This window comes from Chiloscyllium plagiosum, chromosome 2, assembly GCF_004010195.1.
Source record: "Chiloscyllium plagiosum isolate BGI_BamShark_2017 chromosome 2, ASM401019v2, whole genome shotgun sequence".
NCBI classification, from domain to species: Eukaryota; Metazoa; Chordata; class Chondrichthyes; order Orectolobiformes; family Hemiscylliidae; genus Chiloscyllium; species Chiloscyllium plagiosum.
Genome location: NC_057711.1, coordinates 72961382 through 72982968, shown reverse-complemented (window position 1 = coordinate 72982968; position 21587 = coordinate 72961382). Strand labels below are relative to the sequence as shown.

The following is a 21587-nucleotide window of genomic DNA, read 5'->3' as shown; positions in this document are numbered from 1 at the left end:
ATATGGAAAACGCTCCAAGCTATCTAGGAATGACCAAAATTTAGTCAATGAGATGGATTATAAGAGGACAGTCTTAAAAAGAGAAGGGGATTTCTGGAATTGTGCAAGGGTGTAGAAAGAGGGAATTTCAGAGAATGGGATCTAGATAACAAATCACAGAGATCTGGGAGAATCGGAATTTAGGGGGGAATTAAGGGCTGTGTTCACGAACAGAAAGCACAGGAGGTTAAACAGCTGCAAGTAGGTAGAGATTAGGAGGCTAATTATAGATTTAAAGGTCAGCACACGAGGTTATAATTGTCAAATGAGTTTTGGTGTGAGACAAATTTTCATCTGTGACAGGTATATGGTCAGAGCACATTTGCTAGATATTTAAATAAATGGTTTTATTGAAGTCAGTTGTGTAATGTTTCTTGGGTTAGTTTTCTTTCCCAAGATAAAAACTCCTCATGATTGCACAGGCATCAGTAGTCTCACACTAGTACCTTGCTAAGTAGACCATTCCATACAAATCTACATTCAACTACATTTGGTATTGGGTATGGAAAGTGCACAAGGAAAATAGAGAAAGGAAATGTTACTTAAAGCCAACCATATGTACACATATGGAAGCTGAAGAGTAGTTACAAGCTGCAAATTTCTCCACTGAGGGACAAATAACCTGCTACATTTCCCACAACACAATTACAAGGTCGTGCAGTAATCTTGCAGAGATTGACCAACTCAGCACTGGTAGTTAATGATTGTAAAGGTCAACACCAGGTGGCATACTTGACAGAAAGTAATACAATATTTCAATTTAGACCTGATGGCAAGAGTCTGAAATAACTCAATGGTTTAGCTTGAATTTTTAAGAATGCACCATTTCAAAATGGATCCTAACAGAAAAATTCTCCAATCTGTTGCACTCATGGATTGGTCACCTTGAGGTCTACAGTAATTAAGATGCTGAAAACAAGGTGCTGAAAATAACCTCTAGCACCAATTCCTACATTAAGCAGTGAGGCTTACAATTAAACTCTGGGCAGTGAAGAGAGGTCAGAAACAGCTCACCAGTCTTTAATAATCATGCTTAAAGTCACTGCAGCTTAACCATTTAAAAGCTCAATTACAAAAATCACAGCAAATAAACTGCTTAGCCAACCGAATGTGATGACTTACTCTTTGTGATGTGCATGGTATTCTGGCAATGCTCCCAGTGAGGCTAGGCGCTGCTCCAAGGCAATTATTTTTAAGCCCATGTAGAAGGATGACAGAACTAGCACAATGACGCTGGAAAATAAACAGTTCTTTAGGAAACAATTTCTTTTCCTTGCTACAAGATAATTTCCACAAAAACCGTGGCTACAATTTTCAAAGTGTAATAAATTCAGTACAATTACATAAACAAGTTTTCAAATATTAGATGCAATGTCTAATTACATTTTACATCTGAAAAATATTTTACACTTTCCTCCATATTTTTTAAACTATGCCAATGTTTTGTTTATAGACTACACTTCACTATTATGATTCAAACGTTACTTCCATTATTGAAAATTACCCTTCCTTTAGTATAAAGCAAACATTGAAAATTCAACTGCAACAGAACAAGTGGTCGTGTTATGTCCATTCTTGGTCCTCTTAAAGATGACTAAGGAAAATAGCTACTTCCTCAGAACTTCCACATAAAATCCTGACCACACTGTCAGCAATAATAGTAAGCTGACAGAGACCTGACAGCATTGACTAATTTCCTTAACTGAACTTTAACCTCAGTTTAAGAAATTTATTTACTACTATACCCGTGCAAAATTACCAATATTTGCACTCGTCACCTTCCTGACCTTTCAGAGTAGGATCATTAGTTAATGGATAGCTCAACTAGATGAAATGGACAGATACAACAGCTCCCTTGCGGGCAGTAAAAAGACAAAAATATTTATCAGTGGAGGTTGAAGTGAAATCCAGGTGCAAGAGTTAAAGGGGTCATCAAATAGGGCATCCAATCCCAAGAGGGATCGGATTGTATAGAAAGTCACAAAACCCAGCAATTCAGGTGTACCAAGCACAATTAAGGGTATGAAAGAAACAAAAATTTTGCCAGGATCAAGCTCTTCAAGAGCATGCAGACAGTTTGGAAGGTACAAATCACCTTGTACCCGTTAGGTTGTTTACTGCACAATACATCTTTTTGAAAAGGGATTATTATGATGCATCAAGAATTCTATCTTGCATAACGTGCAATGAACAGTAAGTTGTTTTCTAGAACTATGGTAAATTTCTTGAAGAGAGAATCTGATGGCCAGTAGGGCAAATCAGGTCATGTTTGACTGCACACAGAGGAAATATTTTTGAAGACAACAACTCCATCTTGAGACAAAACCATCTCATCTTAAGAAATTATACTGGACTGAGAGCAAATCTTCTTTACATATTAGAATTGTCATTGCATAATCATCTTTGATTGACCATGTACTCTATGACAGCACGTATAACATTAATGCCATAGTCTCATACCTAATTTCTCAAGAAACCACAGTTAATAACTTAATTTGTTTTTGGATTCTGTGAGCTGATATTGGTTAACTTAGACAAGATTTTTCAGCTCTGTGTCGTTATAATAGATTACTTCAATTGTCTGAAAATTCCTAGCAGGGAGTGTATTCATTGCAGAACCTTGTCTGATTGCTAGTAATGCTAAGTTCCTTCTCAGAATTTCTCTCAGTTATGGTTTTAGGCCAATATTAAATTCAACTAGGTAGGTTTACCTTCTTGGGAATAAAGGTACTGGAATCATTAACAACATGTGCAAACTATATCAATGAGCAGCTCTGAAATTTTAGTCTTTAAGTACTTACATAATCAGATAGAGCACCAGTAATGTATTCACAGAAAGATATTGGACACCATTAGATTTCACTCTGTGTAATAATCCCCAAACCAAGGAATGTCCTGCAAGTGTAAAGTATCAGATCAATTTTTTTTCCAAAAAAAAAAATTGCAGAGGCAAGCAGATCAGAGAAAGAAAGTAATTACTGATCATTTTCCTTCCGTTAAAGTAGTTACAGTCAAAGTAACAAAAAGCAGCTTTTTATCCCTCACTCCCAAAATGTTGAGACAGCTTGTGGTTTCTTTGAATCAAAAGCAAGTTATGAAGGAGCAATGGAAAAATTATAAATACTCTCTCACTCGGCTTTGCTCTTGGCTGCTAAATAAAACCTCCAAAGCACGAGAGAAACAATTTTACATTATTCAAGAACTCTGAATTATTGCAGCCTTTTTGCATTATTTCTGGCTACCAATTTGTATATTGCAAGAGCTGTTACTTACTATCATCGTGACAGGTCCTTCTCTTTATCTCTGGTACTTCTTTTATGTGAACATCAGAAAGCACTGGAATATCATCATTCTTTGCAATATTCAATAACGTTTGGGTTGTACTAAACTCTGTTAATGACAAAGTTAATTATTTCAACATATTTGAACTAGAATGTCACTAAGCCAAATGCTCAACTTCACAGTTCAGAGTGACATTTTTAACAAGACTGACAGTGTAGCAATGAAGCATTTGGTTAACACACTCAGATCGTTAATTCAAGGTGTTACTGGCCAAGTTAATTAACATTATGCACTTTCACAATGTTTTTGTAAATATTATATATCATCCAATTCCAAGTAACTGACATTTACCCAATTATGAACTCTTTAATTGTAATAGGTATTATAAAACACAACATTCATATTTTCCATCTCTTTGTATGTTTTTAAAATAATGCACATGCCCTGACATCAGTCTAGTGCTCAGTATGTTGTTTCACATGTTATGGAGTAGATCAGGCTCCCTCAGTATATTGTAAGGTAGCCGAGACCCTAACTTTTCTGGTTTTAAAAGATAGATGTGAAGTACCGCATTCCATGCTACTGGTCATTATGCTACAAGACATTAAAACACAATTTATTTAAACACTATAGTTAAAATACAAACGAAAGAGGAATTTAGAATAACTTAACTATTGGAAAACTTAACCAAATAATAGATACAGTACCAATTACTATTTACCTGTTCCAATATAATATCACAGAAACACACTCCTAAGTAAAAAGATAAATTCAAATACAGATTCTCTCATGCAGTTCTCCAATCCAGGAGGAAGAAAACATTAAGATAAAATTCAGAGATAGTAGCAGCTATTCAGAGATAGTAGTAGCAGTGAATGGAGACATTCACTGAAGCTTTCAACTCTTGAGACTAAAACAAAACCGTAAACTAAAAACAAAACAAGATAGTCTGGTCTGAGAGAGCTGGCCACACCCAGGCTGCTTAAATTGTTTCAACTTCCAAAAAAACCCAAGGTCTTTTAAATGGTTTACTTTCTTGGAGACAGCTCAGTACCTCTGCAACCACTCTTCAAAAACAAAACCAAGAACCAAGACAAAATAACCTCTTAAAAAGGGACAATATTATCATTCATGGCATTTTGATTCATCATTAAATTTAAAAACTATTAAACGCAATTTCACCATATCATGTGGCTAATTAGAGATTCTAATATACATTTTGAATAACCATAGAGTCATAGAGATGTACAGCATGGAAACAGACCCTTCAGTCCAACACATCCATGCCGACCAGATATCCCAACCCAATCTAGTCCCACCTGCCAGCACCTGGCCCATATCCCTCCAAACCCTTCCTATTCATATACCCATCCAAATGTCTCTTAAATATTGCAATTGTGCCAGCTTCCACCACTTCCTCTGGCAGCTCATTCCATACACGTACCACCCTGTGTGTGAAACAATTACCTAGTAGGTCTCTTTTATATCTTTCCCCTCTCACCCTAAACCTATGCCCTCTAGTTCTGGACTCCCCGACCCCAGAGAAAAGACTTTGTCTATTTATCCTATCCATTCCTCTTATAATTTTGTAAACCTCTATAAGGTAAACCCTCAGTTTCCAATGCTCCAGGGAAAACAGCCCCCCCTGTTCAGCCTCTCCCCATAGCTCGAATCCTCCAATCCTGGCAACATCCTTGTAAATCTTTTCTAAACCCTTTCAAGTCAAACAGGTTGACTTTATTTATGTATCAACAAAATCTACCTGATTTTTAAAAATAAAAGACATATTTTGGAGTCTAGAAAGCCAATACGTCACTCAAGGTCACAAATGATCTTGCTAAAATTAAATGCAGATATATTTGAAAATGTGAATTGACCACTAAATGATCAAAATAACACTACTTCTATAAATTAGAAAAGACAAAAGGTTTTCACTGTGCCTCAGTACGTGACAATAAATTCAATTCAAAATTAATAAGACAAACCAACCTTGAGAATTTTCAGACTCTGGAGTTTGAGATCCAGAGCTACTAGATTGCTCCAACTCTCGTCGTCGACACACTGCAAGGTCAGTCAAATCTTCAATATTGAAATCCTATTGTTTTGTTTAAAAGAAAAAGACAAAATTATAGCTTGCTTGATAACCATATACACACACATTTACATAAATCTGTTTTTTTAAAAAAAGGTGCAACGCAAGGAACATGCTTAGAATAACTACTTTCCATTTTCAAACTAGTGACTAGCTTCTCAATTTTCATCATTTTGAGTACTTAGAACCTAATTGCACATTAGGGACATGACTATTCCCAACCAGATATGGGATGGCTTGGTAAATCTTCTGTCAATCCCTTCTCAAGATCCTACTGTTACAAGCGACTGGGATGGATTATGCAAAACTCAGATACAACTATCCTCCACACACTAACTTTCTGGTGCAATAACTCTACTTTTACTTACAAAAATACCATTAGGACAATGAGTAAGCCATTCAGCTCCTTCAGTCTGTTCCACCATTCAATACAATTACAGTTCATTTGACTCTCACTTCATTCCGCCCTCTCCCCCCACCCAGATATCTTTTCACCTCCTCTTGCTTATTAAGGATTCATCTACGTTGCCTTAAAAGAATTCAAAATCCCTGTTTCTACCAAAGACCACCAACCCTCAATCAAAATATTTGCCCTCATTTCTGACAAATGGGTAATCCCTCATTTTTAAACAGTGTTCTACGTTCTCCCACAAGTGTAAAAATCCTTTGCATGTTCATCCTGTCAAGATCATGTTTCAATTATGTCACCTCTTACTTTCTAAACTCCAGTGGGTATAAGCCTAGCTTGTCCAAACCTTCCTTATAAGAGAAACCCACTCCATTCCAGGAGTTAGTCCAATAATTCTTCACTTAACTGCTTCCAATGCATTATATCCTCCTTAAATAAGGACTCCGACACTCTACTTAGTAGCCCTGCAGTATAGGATTTTGAATTCAATATTCCCAGCAATGAACAATAATATTCCATCAGCATTCCTAATGAATTGCTGTACCATCAAACTAACTTTTTGTAATTTATGCACCAAGATATCCAGATGTGGATCATCTCTTAACTCTCTCCATATAGTTTGTTTCTTAAAAATTCTTCCTGCCTGTATAGACAATTACTCATTCTCCTACATGTACCCTCTCAATCATAATTGTGGTCAGGCTATTTGCCATATTCCAGTTGTGACCTAACCAGCATTTTATACTGTTCAAGCAAAACTTCTTTGATTACGTATTCTATGCCTCAGTTTGTAGAGGCAAGTATCCCACATGCTTTCTTGAGCACCTTATCTACCTCCCTTGAAGGTAGCAGTGATGTATGAACATGCAAACCAAGATTCCTTGGATCTTCAGAACATTATAGTATTCTGCCATTTACAGTGTAATCCCCAGCCCTCCAAGTGCACTACCTTGCACTTAATTGGGTTGAATTTTATTTGCCAATGCTCTGCCCACCTGAACAGTGGGCATTGTTCACTAACCTTCCAATTTTTTTTGTCATCCCTTAAAGTGTCTACTATATCACTATTGGCCTACCATCAACTTAATTTTTCAGGTTTCCTTAGATAGCTCAACATTCATAACTTTATAATTGTTCTTTATAATTGTCCTAGATACTAGTCTAGGATATATTCTTCTTTGTCAAACTGAATGCAAAACTCAAACACATTATGGTTGTCTTCAAAACGATTATTAACCAATCCTATCTTGGTTTAGAATATCATGTCTAATATAGCCTGCTCTTCACTTGGCTCCAGAAACTTCCACTCTGATTTTCAATGGACTCTCTCAAAATAGATTGTGCAAAATAGACTCTTTGCTGTGATTATGACCAAAGTCCTTCCCAATTCCAAATAGTGTCAATAGACATTTTGAAATAAACATTCTTGCAATCAAAGGAAGTTGCAACTGAGATTTGGGGGGAAGCTGCGGAAATATATCAAACTGTGGAATTCCATTTACACCAATATCCAGCCCTGCATTTGCCATGGAGCCTAGGAGCAGGGTCATTAGTTTTTATACAATTTTAAACATGACTCTTTAGGTTCAAAGTAGTTCCCACAGATTACATAATTTTGTGAAACAAGAATACAAGGCAGAAAGAAAAAGAATGTGGCAAAGATGTTAACCTGGGAGAAAGCAACACATTTGAGAGCTGCCTTTTGCTGGATCAATGCTAAATTAATCCTACAGCTATATATCATTTAATTTCTACTCCACCTTGGAATCACTGGTCATGCACAACTGCAATGAAAAACAGTTGGAAGCATTTATGGACGGGCTGGAGCAAGGGACACTGTACTAGTTTAAAATTAATTCACAGGAAATAGGTTAGGAATAGACCAGATACATTAAATATTATTACAAACAAATACATGTCCAGTGAAATCTAGCCAGTCTGGGTTTGGAATTGTAATAGTTTACTGGCACACTTAAGTTGCCAGTCTCATCTTATCATCTTCCTGAAGAAGGGCTTATGCCCAAAACGTCGACTCTCCTGTTCCCTGGATGCTGCCTGACCTGCTGCGCTTTTCCAGCAACACATTTTCAGTCTCATCTTATAGACTAGAAAATTAGTAAGTGAGGAATGCAGATGCTGGATATCAGAGTTGAGTGTGGTACTGGAAAAGTGTGGTCCTGAAGAAGGGCTCATGCCCGAAACGTCGATTCTCCTGCTCCTTGGATGCTGCCTGACCTGCTGCGCTTTTCCAGCAACACATTTTCAGCTCTGATCTCCAGCATCTGCAGTCCTCACTTTCTCCTGGAAAAGTATAGCACGTCAGGCAGCATTCAAGGAGCAGAAGAATCGACGTTTCGGGTATAAGACCTTCAGCAGGAACAAGATTCATTCCTGATGAAGGGCTTATACCCAAAATGTCAATTCTCCTGCTCCTCGGATGTTGCCTGACCTGCTTTTCCAACACCACGCGCTAGAGACTAGCGAATTAACCACATTCTTAACATTTATTTATTAAGTGAGAATGAAAGTTTTTGACCATCAATCCAAAGTTACTGGAAGAGGACTTTCTGGTTTAAGTACGCACAGAGTCAGTTAGAATTTAATCAGACATACCTGCCTGGTCAAACATTAAATCTTTCACCCCTGGTGTATGCTATTCATGGTACTTTGAAGAAACACTAGCTTCCAATTTAACTGCAGTTTTAGCTTGTACACCATGCTCTAATATATCCTCAGAGCAAAATAACATCTACATATTAGCACAAGGAATTCTCTCCATTGGATAGCACAATTATTTGTTCTGCATAAAGATCACTTTAACACGTTTGGACAAAAGACTTTTCTGAATGGTATTCACCTTTTTCTCAACTCCTCTCTGCCCATTTACACAAATTGTCATTCAGTAATCATATTTTATTTTGCCTCAAGGCCAAATAATACATCACAATATTAAATATGGACCTCTGACCTTGAATTCTATCACTGAAATTAGTACTAAAAAAGAACCGAAAACACCAACTTGAAATGACCACAGGCATCACTTGATCAACACAGGATTGCCAAGAGTGCCAAAATCAGAGGTAAAAATAAAAACTGTTCTGAAATTAACAGATAATCCAGAGCTACTAAAACCAGGAATCACACCCTGGGAGGAATGAAAACACAAGTCCTCATCTTCTACCTGACTTCCATCATTTCAAGCATCTTCACATGTTGGCATTGAAACATCACCTACAGATACATTATACAAAATAAACTGCTATTGCAGGAAGAAGTTCTCGCCATGGCCGAAGCAGACAGAATACATTTTTGACTGCAGAAAGCTTGGTCTCTCTCACTTTCTCTCTCTGCCTTTCAAGATAAAAAGCCAGGCATAACACTGACTGGAATGAAACTCCAGGAAAGCAAGAACTTAAAAAGCTAACTACAATTTTCTCAGCTGCTGACAGTTCCAAACATCAATCAACCATCTTTACACCTCAAGAATACTCCAACGACTAAACTATATATTCTTTTATCTTCAGTTTGTGCTTGACAGTGTGCAAATCTACACACTTAATGCCATGTCCTCATTATTTTTTCCCTTCAGAATTAGTTCAAGCTAACCTTTAAATCAACTCCTTATTTTTTACACTTCAAACAACTCAATACCATTTTAATTGGAGAAATGGTCTTAGCATGCAGCTATACACAAGTCTTTGCTGTGAGTGGGCTGAAAAGAGGCGAACTGATTCATAGTTCACCATTTGGTCATAACATATTAGTGCTTAGTACAATCTGAGATTTTCAGTACGTTTTCATTGTTATTCCCAGCAGACAGGATAATGTATAAAGTCTGCATATATGTAGATGCTCTGCTCACTTGTACTGTGTTGACAGTGCAGATGCCCCCCCCATTTTCTGGTTTCCTAGGAAAACAAAGTGTCATGTGAATCAGTTTTTATTTATCAATTATCAGTCATCCTACATCTCAGCTTTCAAGCTTCAAGTTAGCAGTGCTGATGGAAGAAACTACAGACTTTGTATTCACTTCCATGTTTTAATTAATGGGACGTGCTTGGCTTTCACTCAGTAGCTGCAATTATCTGAGATGTATTTATGGTGTTACACACCCATGATTGATCAAAGTGCTGCTCAAAACTCAGGCTTCTAAGAATTTGTTGTAATCAGCGCAAACATCACCACCATCGTTAGCTCTTATTTTAAATGATCTGAATTTGTTTTTCCTTAAAACAAAAAGCACCCTATTCAGTTTTGCCATCTTAAAGAACTGGATGAATCCTTCTAAAAACAAGAGAATCATGAAGAAATTGTTAGTAGACTGTACCACACAATAGATAGGAGTTTAAGCTAGGATTTTCCTTATCTAAGTTATTCCAATGGTATTAAATGCTTTCTATCTGTGCTGATTATATTTTCCACAGCAACAGATGCCGTATCTGCCAAAGATATCTTCTATCAATGAATGTCACTGCATTTTTGAAAAAAATAACAGAGCTGGTTAGTTGCCTCCCACACATAATTTCCAGCAGTATTTTGTTTTACTATTTTTCACCTTTTAAAAAATTCATTCACAGGATGTAGGCATCACTCCCTAGCCCAGCATTTATTACTCAACCTGAACTGTCCAGACAGTAGTTAAGACTCAACCACATTGCCGTGGACCTGGAGTCACATGTCGGCCAGAGCAGGTAAGGATGGCAATTTCTTTCCCTAATGGACATTAGTGAACCAGATGGATTTTTCCAACAATGACCATCATCAGAATTCCAAATTTTTTAAAAAGTGAATTCAAATTCCACCACTGGAATTTGAACATTACCTGGGTCTCCAGATTAACTGTCCAGCGATAATACCACTAGGCTGTTGCTTCATCTCTTGCTCAAAAAGGACTTTTATATCCATTAACATTACCATAAAGGAAAAAAGCTCATTTCAATTCTGTATAGATTAACTCGAATGCACCCGAAAGTTATATCGCATAAACAAATAAACAGGCTGACACTGACAAAAAGGACTATGCTTGAATGAAGAAAGACTGGAGAGAAAAAAAACCTTTTCTGATCCCGCTATGCAGTACAATGGAATTAGACCCATGTTATTGCACTTAAGGTCAAAGGGTGCACTTTATAAAGGAACATTCCAAGGTTAAAAAAAGAATCCATATCTTCATGTGCATCAAGTAACCATCACTTCTTACAGGACTGTTAACCCACTATTTATGGTTTTAGATGTTTGCTTTAACCTTCCCCCACTCATGGTAAATTTAACTATGAAGACACAGTTTTTGCCAGCAAAATAAGGACCTCTGATTTAATAAGGCACCACAAGTGTGTATTTCTTTCTAGCTACTGGATATTCCTGCAATCATTTTGATCAGATGTGATACAGGACTGTAAACATTGCAACCAACGTCATTAGTCCTGAGCTCGGTGTGAAGTTATAACACAATAGTGATTTTCTTTCTCCTGATGGCAAATGGAGCCAAACATTTTGCTTTGACTGCAGTTTATTAGGGACAGTTATCAAGCCACAGGAGATGACAAACCCAATATTCCTGGCATTATCTGTCCATGCTTCAATATTTTGAGAACTTACCACAGGAAGTCAAATGGAAATGGTTTTGAACAACTTCCTTGCCTAACAATGGATTCCAGGCAGTCACATTTTACTAGAGTTGGGATGTCATGTTGTGGCTGTACAGGACAGTGTTTCGGCCACTTTTGGAATATTGCATTCAATTCAGGTCTCTGTAGGAAAGATTTTATTTAACTTGAAAGGGTGCAGAAAAGATTATGCTGGGGTTGGACTGTTTGAACTATGGGGAAAAGGCAGAATAAGCTGGGACTATTTTCCCTGGGGCAATGGAGGCAGAGGCCTGACCTTATAGATGTTTGTAAAACCATGAGAAGCATGGATAGGGCAGATAGTCAAGGTCTTTTTCCAAAGGGTAAGGGAGTATAGAATTAGATGGCATAGGTTTAAGATGAGAGGGGAGAAGAAATAAAAAGGGATCTAAGGGGAAACTTTTTCACAGAGGGTGCGGCATATGTGGATTGAGCTGCCAGAGAAAGTGGTGGAAGTTGGTACAACTACAGCATTTGAAAGACATCTGCATGGGTTTAGGAGCTATGTGCCCAAATATTAATAAACTGGACTAGATTAACTTAGGACACCTGGTGTGCATGGACGAACTGGACCAAAGGATTTGCTTCTGTGCTGTACTTCTCTGTGGAGTAACAGTGAAGCACTCCACTTTTAGGAAATGAACCTTTCATGGTCATTGGCCATTGCTAACTTGGAGCTCATGACCCCAAAATTTTAGTTTGGGACTTCACACAGAATTCTGACACCTACTTTGGAAATGCTTGCCTGAACTGGTAGCTACCCTACTGGAAAGATTGTGAAAATAAATTAACACATTAAAAAGGATACACTGAGAATTTAAGACATGTATAACAATGACAAGATTGAAAAGTATCTATATAAATGAGTGACCAGTCCATTATAAGAGCAAAATTAAACTTCATTATATATTTTATGATAATACTAAAGAATAGAAAAAGGTCTTTTAGAAACCAAAAGGTGGTAATCAGTCTCTACTTACCAGAGGTAAAGATGTTGGACGTTCAGCTCTGAAACTATTTTCAAGAGAGGATGGATTTGGACTGATATCATCAGTTCTGTCCTGTTTAAAAAAAAAAGTGTTGAACAATGCAATACAGAAGGTCAGAATTTGGGATTCACTGTAGAACTTTTCAACACTCTTCCAAGATTAGCTATGTACAGATGAAGCGAGATAGAAAACCACGTTGCTGAATGCTGATTTATTTCAGTTGTGCCAAAATAATGGAAGTGCCATACCCTTACTCTTCATGGTGCAAGTCTATTGCAATTTCATAGAGGAAAATGCAAGTTATCTAAAATGTTATTATTAGAAATGGAGATAACAGAGGCCATCAGTTTATAAAGTTAGTTACACTTGAACTGCCCGCTCCTACTGTTCCTCCATTAATCTTTGTTTTGCCAGTAAGTTGCAAAGAGACTTGGCATTCTGAAGAGTGTGATAATGCAGTTACCCCTTCAGTACATCAAAGAAACTAAGTTAGGGCTTGTGCATTCACTTACAAGATTTTAATTACATTTGTAAGCCAATGCTCCCAAACCATATAGTAAAATTTAAACTTTCAGAGCCAGAGTTTAACTGCTTGAGAATTTAGTTTTGATTTTATTTGATCTCCATCAAACAAAGAACACGTTCACTTTTCTTTCTCAACTGTTCTTCAGAAATAGAAAGTTTAAAAGATTGTGTTTTGGGACGATCTCTTTCTTGAAATAATTTGGAAGACTGAAGAAGTCAGGTGACTCATTCTGGACTCTGCCGATAAGCTTGGGTGGAGTGGCTGTCAAACCTTAAATGGTGAGAGGATACGGGTTGCCCTGGAGCATTGAAGGCTGTGGGGGAACCTTATAGAGGTTTATAAAATCATGAGAGACATGGATAGGGTAAATAGACAAGGTCTTTTCCCTTGGATTGGTGGTGGTGGTGGTGGTGGTGGTGGTAGTGGTGGGGGGTGAGAGTTGGTCCAAAACTAGAGGGCTTAGGTTTAGAGTGGAAGGGGATATATTTAAAAAGGGACCTAAGGGGCAACTTTCTCACACAGAGGATGGTACAAATATGGAATTAGCTGCCAGAGGAGGTTGTGGAGGCTGGTAAAATCACAACATTTAAAAAGGCATCTGGATGGCTATATGAATAGGAATGGTTTAGAGGGATACAGGTCAAGTGCTGGGAAATGGGACTAGATTAGTTGTATCGGCACTGTAGGGATTCTATGATTGAATTGGACCGAAGAGTCTGTTTCCATGCTGTACATCTCTAGGACTCTGAGGTGGTGCAGGTTGTAAATAAGGTCATCTGTGACAACTGAGTATACGGTTAGTACAAGTCTGGTTAGCAATGCCAGGTTTCCTAAGCAGCTATACTATAAATGGCTGAGATAATTGCAAGATAGCACGGAGTTGAGGACTGAAAGAATAGCAAATCAGCATTTCTACTTTGACACAGGGGCTCATGTAATTCATATTATCATTGGGAAGGCCTTTACAAAAAGATAAAACAATAAAAAACCATTGTGATATCAAGTTTTTTTTAAGATTTCCTGAACTTCTAAGCAGAGAAGTCTGCAACACGTGTGAGCATTGATTGAGGGCGATCGAGGCAGTCAACCTCTGATGGATTGTACTGAATGCAGCTGGGAGCCCTCGTACATATTGAAGAAAACACATTTGTGAGGATGTAAGTGAAGCTGGAAGATTTGCTTGGCTTTAGCTATAGGGTGGAAACTTCTGGGTGTCTCTCAGTCAGTTAGGTGGCTGTGTTATCCAACTGGAAAAAAAAGAGATGAAGCAAGTCATCTACTGGACGATGGTAACAGTTTTGGATGGGTTCCTGAGAATGTGCTGTCCACTTAAAGAGGAGAGTAAAGTATAACGGTGAAGCAGGATTGTTGGTTACTTTAAAAAGTTAAATGAGGACTTTTTTAAAAAAAACTTTAGTATGCAAGTTAGTGACTGATATAATGTTAATCAAATGTTTGTTACAATAATGCTCTTAAAACTTGATAACTTGTGTGTTCCTTCTAGTAACTTACTGAGGTATTTCAATCTTTTTAAGAAGACATTGGCCTTTATATTGAATTAAATATTCCAATTATGTTAAAACATAAAACAAACAGTTCCTGGTTTAGACTGCCAGTGTAAAGGTTTGATGAACAGCGGCCAGTGCTGTGGTGGTTTGAGAGATGCGAGGGAATCAAAATGGCACCCAAGACCCATGGAGACTTTTGGGGTGGGGCAGACTGGACGTCATTTTGGGAGCTTGGTGTGCTGTGTGAATGACTGCTCGAAGTATGCAAAACAAGCACATGATAACATCAGCATGCAAAGATTGGCCACTAGACAAGTTATCTACCGACTGTGTGGTTGATAACTGTCATATAACCCACACTCTCTTGCATAGCATAAATACATGAAAGCTGTGCCACTCCATTAAAAATATGCTAAGTCAGGTAACTCTTAGGTCTTGTTTTATACTGAAACAAAGCTTCCAACATGTAAAGCACATTAAAGGAGTCCTGCAGTTTGCAGGAGAATGGGGGTCGAGTTTTGATGTGGTCTGTTGCCTGCTGTACAACTTTGGCATCATGCAGGAACAACCCATGCTTCCACCATTTGAAGAGCAACTCGGAAGATAGAGAAGGAAGAGGAGTGAGAGGCAAGTCATTCCTTATAACCCCTTTCCAGCTGAGTTGTTTGAAATCGTTCTTCAGAGACATGACACAAATAAACTGTGACTCAATTCAGCAACAGACATAATGTCTTCCTCGCCCTCTTTTAATGCATTAACAAGACATCTAGTTGGTCACAATGTGGAAATTTTAAAAAAACACTAAACATAAAATATTTCAAATCCAATGTATGAATGAAATTAATCCATATTGCATACAATGATCAGCCTGTGTATTCCTTTACCCTGTTCTTGTGTGTCCTAACATTCCTACACAATCCAGTAACTATAGTATGGCTGCTGACTTTTCAGCGGAGGAAACTGCAAATGACTTTAAAGGATGGTCTTAAATATCCATGCACCTAGAATAGCTATGAGTGGACTTCATCTTAGTGTAGGTGAAGCACGCTCTGTTAGTTGGCCAAGAGACACTGGCAAACATGGGAGAATTGAACGCCAACACCCCGAGAGAGGACAACAAATTCATGCTCCGTCGAGACACTGCCACACTCTTACGCCAGTGCCTCACAGAAACTAATAATCTGTCACAAGCCAAATTGCAGGACTATTATGACAGTTTGCAATGTGCTCTGAATATTGGAATCCATAGCCGTGGTGACAGCAGTCTAACATTGCAGGGCACTAAACTGGTCTTCATGATATCAACCTGAGCTTCCACAGTAGTGCTCAGACTTCTGGTGGAACATCTTTCCGATTATGGTTGGATCCACAAAATTGGCCAAACACTTCCATTTTTGGAAAGGAGGTTTTTGAGCTTGATGTAAAGCATAGTCCAAATTAGTGCTGGACTGCTTCACGTTGTCAGGATAGAATACTTTCCAGCAGGCTTCCCAGTGCACCAGCATTCCATTCTGCATACCCATCAGCATTCCTCTGTCGACTGTCATACATAGTCTTTTGCTTCCAAATTTGAGCTCAGATTCTTGCAAAACCATTGCCATGTCCTGACTGAAGAGCATTTGTGCTCAACGTCAGCAACCCATGAGGGCTGCCCCTATGCTATCCCTTAAGTTGCATGCCAATTGCAATACAAGTATCTGAGTTGGTGGCCAAGTGTGTCAAAGTGAGTGATTGTAGTCATTGGAGTCAGTAACTTCTTCATCGTGGTCTTCTTACTGCCTGCCCACTATTAGACAAAGTTGCACTCTGTAGGTATCTAAAGAGGAGGGCAGATAGGGAAGTTTTCACTGCCTTGAGGAGGAAAAACAAAAAGGTGTGCGCTTAAACCATCTGCATGCTCATAAATTAGAAAGAAATGTGCAATGGAGGCAGGAATAATTTCAGGGGAAGAGCAGGAAGTTTGCAAGTAGCTACAAAGGTGCCGTCATCGAGCTCATTTCACCTTCTCAACCAGCTACAATCTCAGTAACCATCATCTCAACAACGGTCAGCATTGTCTCCTCCGAGACGTCAGGACTTGCATGCTGTCTAGCACTTCGACCAACTTTTGCTGACTGCAGATATGCACAAGCATGTCCTGCAAGTAGGAAATGTGGAGCCAACAGACTGCCATCTGTTTGGATAATCTGGCTGTGGGGGCAGGGGCTTGGTGAACAGAACTCCAGGCAGAGTTCAGCAAGGTGGAAATTTGGTAGAAATTCTAGTGTTGTCAGAGATAGTCTGTGATGTGCCTGTCACCCAACTGGAAAGTGTACTATAATTCATAAAGCTCATGGAGCAACATGTTGCAAACCTATTGCACAATCAAAATCAGTTATTCAAAAAAAGTGGAAGATTTTCACACATTTCAAACAATTAACTAAGCCTTGTAGGCTGACAGGTTCTGCAGTAAAATGGTTTTACTCCACTCCAGCCTGTCCAACACTTGCAAGCTGCCCAAATACTAGGATTCCTGGGGACAAAAGAAGGTGGTTTTCTCCTTTACTTACCACAAGAATAGCTGAATTAAAAAGGTTAAATAATTCCGTGCAATACAGGCTGATTGACCTTCTTAAAAACACTCAATCCAAAAATCATCTGGATACTAACCTTCACTTTAATTACTAGGACTCACCTCCAGATGTACGCAAACAGATTTAAGCAGCTTATAGGTCGCATCCCTGGAGAGCAATGAAACAAACATAAACTGCAACAAAACAGAGTTTAAAATAGCATTAGTAAATTTCAGCTACATTGGGTGGCGAATTATCCATGCTGTGAACTACCTTGTACATCAAATTCTCCAGAGTAACTGGATTCATTGCATAACTAGGTACTCACTTTCTCAAGTTCTGTTGATATGCATAGAGCATTTGGTACGAGTAAAGCAGTTTTATGTTTCTTAATTTGAGTCACGGAAAAGGCAGGTATTGCAATCTAAAATTGTAAAAAAAAGTGCTTAATTGGAAAAGATAATTTGGAAGTACATTGTTAAATTTTAAAACTGTAAAACACAGGTTAAGTTTACAAGCTTCCATCTGTCTATCCATCCCACCAAAACACCAGACTGGGAACAGATCAAAGTTATCCCTTTTATCACCGGAGATGAAATCATTATTATTGTCAAGACAGATAGCTAAGGTAATACCAAAAACTAGGAAGCAAATGTTGTTGTAGTAAACTAGTTTTAATGGACAGTTTATAATTTAACACGTTAAAATATGAGATAATGCAACAGTTTCAGCAGTTTTATAAACTTAAAGGTTTAACCATCCTTAAATGCTTGGTCACCTTTACAGAAACAGAAATAAACCACTAGATTTCCCACTCAAGATAAAAAGGTGTAAATTTCCAATTAAAAATATCATAATGGTCCGTTTCAACAAAGCCATCCCTTTGCCACCAAGTAACCAGTGAAATGTACAAACCTTAATATCTCTTCCAAAGACTTTGGAATTAAAGCAAATCCAGTTTTCAGACACATACAGTTTCCCTTGATACAGTATGTCTTTTTGTAGAGCACATGTAAAACCTAAAAAAAAAATAGTGCTAGTATCTTAACTGTGAAAATTTCAGCAAAGAAAGTTACTTTTCAGGCTTCCATTCTTAAGTCACCAAAATATTTTAATTTGATACAGCTAGTGAGGCCATTTTTGTTAAAACGTGCAAATACTTCCAAAGCACTGACACCCAGTTGATGAGGCTTTGCACTGACAGGCTGAGCTTATCCACAGAAATATTCCCCTATTCAGTTCCTGCTTCTTCCAAGATAGTTCCAACTTAGAGTAACAAGAGAGAACTAAAATTGTGCCACTGAATTTGGAGTGAGAGTTGGAAGAAGGCCAATACAAAGCCTTATCCAATGACATCAGCTGAGCAAATTCAGCTCTGAGGGTTACATTTATCTGTGATCCCATAGTATTTGACTAGGCCATTAAAAAGCATTAACTCAGTGTAGGCTCACAATGGACAGTTAAGAAACGATATCAGAAAATGTGCAACGCCTGCATAACAAGACAACACAGCCAAAAGACAACACAGAAACATGAAAATTGTCAATTTGGTCTTTTGTTAGCATGAAGGGAGGGACTGATCTCACCTTGCAATGAGAGGGTGTATATATGTGCTGAACCGTGACTACATCACAGACAGAAGTTAGGCATTTATGACATGGAACTGATCAATCATAAGACACAAGTGACTTGTCCACTTACTTTGTTTTAATATTTCATCCTTTTCAACGTGTTTAAAGAGCTTGTGATAGGTTGCGTTAGTCTTGGAAAGCTAATGAAAAAAAAAGAAAAGTAAAAATGATCACTTACTTATCTTTCTCCATCCCTCCACGTTAAAGAGGGATATTTAAAAGTAAAGAAGAATTGGTTATAATAATTTCCACTGCTTTCCTGTTTTATTTCTATTGTATAACTAAAGGGAATGGCAGATTTTACTGGTTCCCATTATTTTCTGTAGTGATTTAGTTACCACTGCCACTTCCTTTAATCTTGCATCAAATTTTTGCCAGCTTGGTATCATATTGCAGACACTGTTGTTCATTTGCTCTCTTTCACATCTCTAAATGGTTTCAATTCTCACGAAAGGCTATTGACACAAAATATCAACTGTTCCTTTCTCCCCTTTCTCCATTGATGCCACCTGGCTTTTGAGCTTTTCCAACATTTTCTGTTCTAATTTCAGTTCTCCAACACCCACTGTATTTTGATATCATATGATTTAGTGAAAGCATGCAACTTAGTGAAACTTGACCTCTGCTTTCAGTTACCAGATCTTAAGCCAATTGGCAATGGTAGGTATTCTGTATCAGTTCTCAGTAGTTCAGATCCTGGGAGGCTGTACACAATTGTAGTTCACGATTCGTGAGCTTAGAATAGAATTTCCAGCTTTTGGAATGGAGGATAAAGATAAATGGAAATAAATTGGCACGCATTTTCAGGTGAATGCAATTCAAACAATTCTGGAGTTAAATACGGTTAAAAGCCAACCTTTGTTTATCTTATAAACCCATTTGATAAGAGTGTGAAAATAGGGTGTCTGAGCTTAAATGTAGTCAGGTGATCTAGTCTTAACTTCAACAAAAGATTTGTATTGCAAGTATATTTCCCAGATATAAAAAGGAAAGTGAAAGCAGCTTGATAGACAAAGTTAGGGAACAGGACAATTACATCCATTAACAATATAAATTAATCACAACAGGTATGAAATCAAACAGTTGCAATGAAGACAAAAGAATTAGTTTCTATTTCTGTTTGAGAATATCCCAAAGCCTGCCACACATGGAGGGCAGAGTTCATGGTGTGAAGTTGCGAAACCAAATGTTGAGTACAGAAGATAGCAAAAAGTGTCTAAATCAAAATGAACTGCTGTTCAACCACCTTGCGCTGGGTTTTACTGGAATTTGCTGCAGACCTAAAACAGAATTGCGAGGTAAAGAGCAAGATGGTGCAACTAAAAATAGAACCCAAAAGCTGTAAACATGCCTGTGGACAGAGATGTTCTGCCAACTGGTCTCCCAGTTTGCATTCCATCGCCACAATGTTTGTGAGCACAGAATAAAAAGATAGAGAGGATTGAAGGAGGTACAAGTTGCTTCACTTTGAGTGCGCGCTTGGGGCCTTGGAGAGTAAGGAGGGTGAAGGCAAAAGAGCAAATATTACACCTCTTCAATTGCATGGCAAGGTTCCCTCTCCATAATCCTTCTCCCATGGTCCCTTTCTCATGCTCTTCCCCACCATTTAGTAAAGTAAAAAAAGAAAATCACATTTCCCATACTTGTTAATTTTGAAGAAGTTACATTGGACCCCAAACATTTTTCTCTACAGCTGCCTTCAGACCTGTTGAATTTCTATATCACGGTTTTTAATACCAGAATTAGCTTGGAGGGATGCAATTAGGCAGTTGACTTTCTGTCAATAAACTAGTTGCTATTAAGTTTACAATCATGTGTTTTTATAAAAGGAAAAGAAAAATGAAGAGTCACTTAGTTAAAACCCATAGGAAACATACAAAACATCATGTGTCTTGGGGAAAGCTGGAATACAGAGGAGAATTGGAATGAATGTCCAGAGGCCTGCAGCATAACTTTGGATTAGTCCCAGGAATAGTAAAGCAAATTAAAACCTCTAAGATTCTTGTGATATGTAAGAAGGGAAACTCTTGGGCAGAATAAGTACAACTAGGCTTACAGTATAAATCTTTATCAGCTATTTAAGTTTATGACACTTGTTTAATTTCTGTTGACATATAAAGTTTGGATATTTGAACTTTTCTTGATCTCCAACAGGATTGCAATACAATACACACAAGTCAGATTAGAAGACCTGCTGGCTCTGCTGTGTCTGCAAGGGGATCTGGCATACATAATACTAGAGCACATGAGCACCATGCCATTTGTGTTTTGCATTTCAGAACATGTTTTGAAAGGTAACTGAATTACGGCCCTAGCATTGTTTCATACAGCTGAAAAGAATCCCCATACTTTATATTCTAATTTCAATGGTATTTTCCTAACCTTAAAGTTAAATGATCAAAAAAAAATCTCACTTGCCCATCAATGCTCCAGCCAATAACAGCACAAACTAGAGGAACAACATCATTAGTCTGGGCACTTTACAACCTGATGGAATTGATATGGAGTTCAACAGCTTCAGATTGTGAACCCAATTGCATTCCTTTCTTTTCTTTTAGTTTTACTTATTACATTCTCTGCCACCATGTCTTCCCTCCCCAACTCCCACCCCAGTGGGACTGTCTGTTCTCTCCAGTCTGGCAGTTAGACACACCATTAAGTGATCACATTCCGATCACTTAAGCCTTTCTCCCCCAGGAATAAAAACCCCACTGCTGCCTCTGGCTTAGTAGACCTTAAAAGTAAGACTGTCAGATGGTATCAATCACTTTGCAACATATAAATATAGAAACAGGAAAATAGGAAAACAATAGTCCTTTCAACCCTTCATTCAAAATCATCATGGCTGATCATCCAACTCAATACCCTGTTCATGCTTTTTAGTCATACCCTTTGATTCCTTCAGCCCCAAGAACTATATTTAACTCCTTCT

General features: G+C 38.0%; 1 protein-coding gene across 2 annotated transcripts in view; it reads right to left on the bottom strand.

Annotated features, from left to right (window-relative positions):
• Window positions 1–18854, bottom strand: part of LOC122560805 (GRAM domain-containing protein 2B-like) — a 49732-nt gene extending 30878 nt beyond the window's left edge. For both annotated transcript variants that reach the window (XM_043711926.1, XM_043711919.1), the window contains exons 1-9: window positions 18726–18854; window positions 17940–18043; window positions 17353–17448; window positions 17147–17218; window positions 12430–12510; window positions 5311–5416; window positions 3313–3429; window positions 2841–2934; window positions 1162–1272 (exon numbers count right to left, since the gene is read on the bottom strand). In XM_043711926.1, the coding sequence (XP_043567861.1) occupies window positions 1162–1272; window positions 2841–2934; window positions 3313–3429; window positions 5311–5416; window positions 12430–12510; window positions 17147–17215 (578 nt within the window). In that variant the 5' untranslated portion in view covers window positions 17216–17218; window positions 17353–17448; window positions 17940–18043; window positions 18726–18854. The remainder of the gene's footprint in view (window positions 1–1161; window positions 1273–2840; window positions 2935–3312; window positions 3430–5310; window positions 5417–12429; window positions 12511–17146; window positions 17219–17352; window positions 17449–17939; window positions 18044–18725) is intronic.
• Between the last annotated feature and the right edge of the window lie 2733 nt (window positions 18855–21587).